This window comes from Lissotriton helveticus (genome assembly GCF_964261635.1).
Source record: "Lissotriton helveticus chromosome 1_1 unlocalized genomic scaffold, aLisHel1.1 SUPER_1_unloc_14, whole genome shotgun sequence".
Lineage (NCBI taxonomy): Eukaryota > Metazoa > Chordata > Amphibia > Caudata > Salamandridae > Lissotriton > Lissotriton helveticus.
Genome location: NW_027611653.1, coordinates 990,152 through 998,344, shown reverse-complemented (window position 1 = coordinate 998,344; position 8,193 = coordinate 990,152). Strand labels below are relative to the sequence as shown.

Sequence of the window (8,193 nt, the reverse complement as noted above, 5' to 3'; positions counted from 1 at the left end):
GAACGTCATTTAGTAGGGGTCAGATTGCTGAAGATTCGCTGAGTGAGTTGTGAGGTGCAATGTGTCTACGCATGATGTGGTCACATCAGACACACCATGCTGCATAATGTTGACAAGCATAGAGTGCTACTTTTGTTGACACGCTGCACTGGATCAACACTTAGCAATGTGGTGCCAAAGCTGGCCCAATTTTGCAAGAACCGTGTGCGGGTTGATGTATATTTGTGTTCAGTAAGGGTGACTGTAGATGTAGAATTCAAGCCATTGTGCGCGTGAGCTATGTGCTGGCCAGAATCTGGAGTTAAATTAGCAGTCATCCATAAATTTGTGAACCGTAGCTACGCTGCCCCTGTACATAGTTTGTGTGGTAATGAGTTTGGGAGGTAAAAAGACACAAAGAAAATTGTACAGCTCCAGAGTGTCAAACACCACAAAGCTCTGTGTAACTGTCCTTTTCAAACTGCAGAGATGCCATCATATACAGAACAAGTTTCTCATGCCAGCGTAGAAATGGTTCCTTGAGATTGCATGACACTCATATGTGCATGCCTGCCAGCAGTGATGTTTTGTGTGGTCCGCCTCTCCATTTTCTTTAAAAGTTTCGCATGTCTGCGAAATCTCCAATTAAAAAAACACAAGCATTTGCAATGCAATTACCTTTTAGCTGGAAATGGTATAGTCCAAAGCTGTTTTTAATACAAAATCAGGACCTTCGGTGGTCATATCACTGAAAATACAAGATAGTGAAATAGAGGCAGTTGAACAAGCAGAAACCAATTTTGGTATTTTACTGACCTTTGCTGGTCGGTTTCTATCAAAACAGTTAAATAGAGGCAGTTGAACAGAAACAAAAGTCCCTAAGAGAAAGCAGACAAGTCCTAGGGCTGATCTCCAGAGCCCACAAAGTACATACACATATAAAGTATGTACTAAAGTATGTACAAGAGGTCTCGAATGCTCGACCTAAAAAAAAAAAATCTTAAAAGGGGCTTACAGCCTGCCCATTACTTACCATTCATTAGCTTTCTGGTCACTCATTTTCTTGATTCTCTCAAGTCAGCAGTATCAGGGTCATGTCATGAAGTTTCACTTTCTCTTTCCTCTGCTGTTCCCTGACGCCGGACTCAAATAGTTTCTGGCTGGCAGCCAATACCCTTCAACTTAACGCATGCTTCGCCAGTTATTTTTCTCAACTTTTACTTTTTAACATTTCATGTTGACATGTTTTCGGATGGTCTCCCCTTCCCCCCCGCATTCCTTTTGCATTGTTTGCTTCTAATCCGAGCCCCTTCCCCCACATTGCTGCTTGCACCAGCCCTGAAACATGCTCGTCGTGCATGCACTTTTCATTTGCAGAGTTTTATAATGCGCGAACTAGACCCGAACCGAATCAGGTATCAGAGCGCTTTACATATTTTCCAGTTACGTTACATGAGGACACACTTTAATTTTTTTTTTAGGCACGGGGAGATTAAGTGATTTGCCCAGAATCACAGGAGGTTTTTGGCGTAGTTACCGAGACTCGAACCCAGATCCCCAGGTCCGAGGTCGAGCGCCCTAGCCGTTAGGCCAACTCCTGCCAACTAAAAATTACTTTTGTGCACTTTATGCAGAGTTATAAAGCGAGGTTTACTGCAAGCAGCAGTGGGGTATTTACTTGTAAAACAATGCAAGCCGTTCAGTAATATTACATGTTTACACAATACAGGGAGGCTACTTGGCTCTAGCAGCCTGTGGACCAATTACCACAACTTAATTGCCATTCGCTTAATTTGCGTTCTTCTGCCAAGAAACCGTGAGCCGAATTCTCAGCAGCGAATCAGCCATCTTGCGCTGCTATAAACAACATACATTTTTCTCCTCTCTCATGACAACCTCTCTCTGTTTTTTTTTTTTTCAGCGACAGCTGGCTGGAGCACATTTTTTCTCTGCTAGTGGTTTGTTCTCAGAGACCTGCGGGGATGCATTCTAGTAAATGCTAGCAAAAACCATGAAGGGGCAGAAATTAGTAGTTCTTAGAGCTGTTGAAATGTGTGTAATGCACAGCTCCATTATTTTGATGTCTAGCGATTTGAGGAGCTCAGACGGAGATAAGTGAAACACAAACATTCTAACAGAAACCAGCAAAATGAACTGAATATAAAGAAAATGTAGATATACTTAAATGAATACCCTGCCTGTCAGCTCTCTTCCAAGTTAAAAGAGGTCTAGATATGGAAAATATACAAAAGGGGCATTTTCAGCAGTGGGGACTAGGTAGTATTTGTATAGCTTCTATTAAAAACAGAAAAAGCTATAATATTCTAAGCTATGTAGCACAGTAGCTCGCACGGCTGTGCCTCATTTTAAACAAAGCCAACATATGTCGCATAGGCGAAACCTATCGGGTTTGCCAAGGCTTGTTTTCTATGGGAGGGTGTTGCCGCTATCAGTGGTTGGGAAGGAGCGGTGCTGGACCCGGCACAGCTTCTTTTCGGCTGTATTAAATTACTTTTGCAAATTTGGCTTCACCTCCTTTTTCAGGGGGTGGAAACATTCAAGCCTACACTCCTGAGTAACTTAACACTCAAATGTGGTTAATTTTTTTTTTTTTTTTTGGCAGAGTTTTATAATGCGCGAACTAGACCCGAACCGAATCAGGTATTAGAGCGCTTTACATAGCACCAGTTACGTTACATGAGGACACACTTTCATTTTAGGCACGACGAAATAATGACCAAAAGTAGTAATATCACCTACAGTAAACAGGTAAACATACACTTGTAATCACTCATACATTTAAGATACTACTGTGAATAGCCCCATATATTTAACATCTATGACTGTTGACATTTTCTGCTACATCACAAACTGTTGGAGTTAAATAAAAACTGAAGCCTTGAAGAAACAGCAGTATGTCTCGAGCCAAGTGTCAATATATTTGATGAAAGATAAGAAAGGCTTAAGATATGTGCAATCACAATAAACTGGATGAGGAGTAATTTTTAAAAAAGCTGAAATTTACAAGTGTCTACTTTTTTTCTATGCATTAGAGAAACATTTTGGAGTGATGGGTTGCAAGGAAAAGCACTGCCAAGGTTCCATGCAAACGTAAGCCCTTTCCCCGTCTTATATGCAGGCAGGACTTTAAGCAAGCTTTGAAGAAAAAAGGAGGTGCTAGTCTGAATTAGAACTCTTTATTATCCATTACAAGCATACAATAAAAAGGCATATAACGTCATTAACATAAAACTTCAGAGAAAATGGAGAAAAAAAAACGTGCTAGAGTTTGAATTAGAACTCTTTATTATCGATTACAAGCATACAATGAAAAAGGCATATAACGTTATTAACATAAAACTTCAGAGAAAATGGAAAAAAAACACAGAAAAAAGGTATCTGCTTCTCAAGCCCACCTAACCTTTGTCTCCTCAGTGTACAATACTTTGTATTACACTAGCCAATCTACAAGGCAAAACTGTATACAATATTGCGCTCAGTTAAATGGGTATCACAGCGTGTCTGCCACAATGGGATCTGCTATATACCTGTCTCTGCCACCCTCTCTGCATTCTGTTCGAAGACCTTTTCACAGAAAGTCTGACTCCGTCATTTATTAGATCATAGGAAAAATCACGACGGAATAACAACTTCAGCCATCAAAAGAAAATGTATAACTACAATTGTTAAAATAGGATATACATCTGAAAAAGTTAATTCAATAACAATATGAACGTCTTTTTAAACTGGAAAGCTGAGAATAGCATTAAAAAGCGTCACTTGAAAGAAAGGTAATATGAAAGCATTAACAAAAATAATGCATTGTTGCTATCTTGCATATGTAACACGTGCGTATAGCGCTCTTCAGAACACTCCGAAAGCAGAAAACAAGCAATATATCTTAAAACGATACCTGGCCCTAGAAACACAATCTGAATTAGAACAGGAGGACTGCAGGTCCAAATAGTCAAAGGTCACGGACCACATGAAAGATAATATCCAATGGATGGGGCGTAATCAGCAACCAATGGAGTGAGAAGCATTCTCTTTATGCTTTTCTACCCAGTTATCAGTAATCCGGATACCTGAGGGGAATTCTACTAGTTTGGGGAAGTACTCTAGTGAAGGTAAGTGGTGGTCACTGTGGGACTGTGTAATAAGGCGGTCCACTACAGGACTGAACTTTCACAGCCCCTCACATCCAAAATGGTGGCCAGAAGATGAAGTGGTCCTATCTCTCCGAGCCTTGGAACAGTGTGCAGACTGCTTCAGACTGAGTCAGAACCACGCAGATTGCAGAGGGTATCACCTGTAACACAAGGACAAGGATCCCTTTCGTTCCTGTAATGACTTCGGTTTTGCAAAATGCGTGTCCAAGTTTGATGTTGGACTTCGGGTTGGCCCTCAATAACCCATACTGCAATACATTCTGTACACTGGAATCTTTCGATGTGGTTATGTATTCATCCAGGCCTATTATTGGTAATATTAGTATAATCAATGAGGCCCATGCTTCCTATTCTTGGAATGTGCAATCTGGGAATGTGTTGTCTTTTGTAAATAAACAGAGTGCTATGGAGAGATTCTTATGTTTACATCAATTGCTTTATATTTATATTTGTGGCGAGTTATAATTTCAGACCTGCAAGACAGACCAGAAATTGTGCTACGATGCTGAAGAACTCTTTAGAATTATTTTATCTCCTCTTTAGTCTCATTTGTTGTTGTTTGTGGCAGCTGCTAGTTTTTTTGTTCCAAGGCCACCTCATTAGTTGTTTGTGGCAGCTGCTCATTTATCTTTTCCAGGGCCACCTCAGTTGTACTTTGTGGAAGCTGCTCATTTATCTTTTCCATGGCCTCCTCATTAGTTGTTGTTTGTGCCAGCTGCTCATTTATCTTTTCCAGGGCCACCTCAGTTGTGGTTTGTGGCAGCTGCTCATCTATCTTTTCCACAGCCACCTCATTAGTTGTCGTTTGTGGCAGCTGTTCATTTATCTTTTCCATGGCCTCCTCATTAGTTGTTGTTTGTGGCAGCTGCTCATTTATCTTTTCCAGGGCCACCTCAGTTGTGGTTTGTGGAAGCTGCTCATTTATCTTTTCCAGGGCCACCTCATTAGTTGTTGTTTGTGGCAGCTGCTCATTTATCTTCCCCACAGCCACCTCATTTGTTGTTTGTGGCAGCTGCTCATTTATCTTCTCCACAGCCACCTCAGTTGTGGTTTGTGGCAGCTGCTCATTTATCTTCCCCACAGCCACCTCATTAGTTGTTGTTTGTGGCAGCTGCTCATTTATCTTCCCCACAGCCACCTCATTTGTTGTTTGTGGCAGCTGCTCATTTATTTGTTTCACAGCCATTTCAATTGTTGCTTGTGGAGTTTGATCATTTATCTGTTCCATTGCCACCTCATTTGTTGTTGTTTGTGGCAGCTGCTCATTTATCTGTCCCATGGCCACCTCATTTATTGTTTGCGGCAGCTGCTCATCTTTCGGTTCAATGGCCACCTCATGTATTGTTTGTGAAAACTGTTCATTTGTCTGTTTTAAGGCCACCTTATTTATGGTTTGCGGCAGCTGCTCATCTTCCTGTTCCATGGCCACCTCATTTATCTGTTTCGAGGCCACTTTATTTATGGTTTGCGGCCGCTGCTCATCTTCTTGTTCCATGGCCACCTCATTTATCGGTTTCGAGGCCACCTCATTTATTGTTCGTGGCAGCTGCTCATTTATCTGTTTCGAGGACACCTTATATAGGGTTTGCGGCAGCTGCTCATCTTCCTGTGCCATGGCCACCCAATGCATTGTTTGCGGCTGCTGCTCATCTTTCTGTTCGAGGGCCACCTTACTCACTGTTTGTGGCATCTGCTCATTTATCTGTTCCAAAGCCACCTGCTCCAAGGTACTGATAAGCCCTGTGTGTGTTTTCTCATGCTTAGTTAGATTTATTTTCTGACTAAAACTTTTCTTGCATTTAAAACATTGAAAAGGTTTGTGCCCAGTGTGTGTTCTCTCGTGTTGAGTGAGCCTGGCCTCAAGAACAAAGCATTTCTGGCATTCAGTGCACTGGTATGGTTTTTCAACACTGTGGGTTCTCATATGTTGAGTGAGATTTGATTTCTGACTGAAGCTTTTGAGGCATTCCATGCACTGGTACGGTTTTTGCCCAGTGTGAATTCTCTCGTGTTGAGTTAGATTGGCTTTCTGAATGAAGCTTTTCTGGCAGACAGAGCACTGATAAGGCTTATGTCCTGTGTGTGTTCTCTCATGTTTAGTGCAATCAGATTTCTGACTGAAGGGTTTGTAACATACAAAGCACTGATAAGGTTTTTGGCCAGAGTGGGTTCTCTCGTGTAGAGTCAGGGTAAATTTGTAACTAAAGGCTTTTTCACATACAGAACATTGAAAGGGTTTTTCTCCAGTATGTGTTCTCTCATGTTTAGTGAGACTTGCTCTCTGAGTGAAGCTTTTCTGACATTCAGCACACTTATAAGTCTTTTCCCCCTTGTGTGTTTTCTCATGCTGAATGAGCGTAGATTTTAGACTAAAGCATTTCTGGCATTCAGAGCACTGGTTTTACTTGTGACTGAAGCTCTCTCATTAAGTTCTTTAGAAATAAAAAAAAAACACTAAGGTAGTTGACTAGGATTTATATGTGCAATGTGGATACAGTTTACATACATATAAATTCAGGAGATAAGGACTTGTGAGGTGGCTACGTCTACAGTAGGGTTAATGCTTTCAAAGGTAGACAAGAACAACTTTAGAGCCTTTGCCGTAATCTGGGAAACAGCTATTTCAATGACGTTCTTATGTCCTGAGACTGTTCCTTTTTCCTTAATCAGTTGAGTGTACAAACTAACCTCTGCTCACTAATTTTGTAGTGATTGCTTTGGTCTAAGAAAAAGCATCAAGCTCTGCAAAGTATTCTTCTTGTTCCCAACAGAATTCCTAATGTTGCATCAGACAAATCACAAGGTTGTTTTATGCAATATGCACCATTAAGTAAATATTGACCTGTCCCCTTTCAGTTTACCACTGCATTCCATTTACGGCAGGCTATTTAAACCTTAAATGTTTTTCTAAACCACTTAAAAAAAAATCTGGTGATTTTACTTTGAAGGTTAAGTGATTTATATTGAAATATATGGAATCAGAAAGTCATTCAGTAGTTTTCTTAGCTCTCAGTTCCTCATCACTCATGGCTTCTACACATTTCTTCCTTCGTGGAACACCGAGGCATCTTCACATCTTCAGAATAAACCTTTGTTCTATGAGGAATTTTCTTACTAAACTGACATTTAACTTTTTCTGTCCAGCTTCAGGTACCTGCAGAATTAAAACCAGAGCCGTTTCTGAATGTGAATTGGTACAAAAACTTACTATTTGAACTACTTTAATGCAGAGTAATAGCAGTTTGATAGGCAAAGCAAACAGGCAAGCAACAAACATTGGTTTCAGAGAATCCCTTGTCAGCTTCGGAGGGCTGGGCTGAACCAGAGGGTCATGTTTCCAAGTCCCATACCAGGTATCTCAACACCTGAACGCTATACTAAAGGCCATTTACAGCTCATAAAACCTCAGTTTCTTCACATGGACCCCTTGCCACACTGCATCTCTGGACATCACTGCCCAATTTTATGGCAAGGCACGGAGGCCAATATTATGCATATTTCTTTAATTGCCAACTCACAGCAGCAACAGCAAACAATGCAAAGAATTTAGAATTAAAAGATAACATTCTAAAGTCAACAAGGTTCTGTGAAGGGCAGCCATATTCCTTTCTTTGTTGCTGCTCACAGCCAAGATAAGTCATGTTTCTCTGTGTGCCTGTTGGTTACCGTGTTTCGCCTGATTTTGGTCATGTTTGGGGGCTTGCGAACTTGGTTTTACTGTGCTGACACTCTGTAAGTGTATTGGTTGATCTTGAGGATGTCTTTTGCCTTCTATTTTGCCCCTCAAAATGTGTTTTGATTTGAACATTTGACGCTACACCGATGTCCGCTTTACTTTAGCGTTAGCTCAATCCATCCGCTCACACTGCTCTCTCATTAACCAATTCAGATACACCTCGTAGCCTTTCCCGATTACCTACTGGACCGTGAGTTGCCGCTGTCTCCCCCCCCCCCTTGCCCCTCCCCTTCGCGCTAACCATTTCCCGATATGGCTAGATTTCCAGCCTTGCTAAACCCGTTACCCCTGAGCTCCCGCGTCGTATCT

At 41.3% G+C, this 8,193-nt stretch overlaps 1 protein-coding gene across 1 annotated transcript; it reads right to left on the bottom strand.

Annotated features, from left to right (window-relative positions):
- Nucleotides 1-3,267: 3,267 nt before the first annotated feature.
- On the bottom strand, nucleotides 3,268-7,789 carry LOC144805537 (uncharacterized). Its single transcript, XM_078672071.1, has 2 exons — nucleotides 7,667-7,789; nucleotides 3,268-6,543 (listed from the first exon to the last, which is right to left on the bottom strand). Exons 1-2 carry the CDS (start codon nucleotides 7,787-7,789, stop codon nucleotides 4,720-4,722), a joined length of 1,947 nt encoding a protein of 648 aa, XP_078528197.1. The 3' UTR covers nucleotides 3,268-4,719.
- Nucleotides 7,790-8,193: the final 404 nt, after the last annotated feature.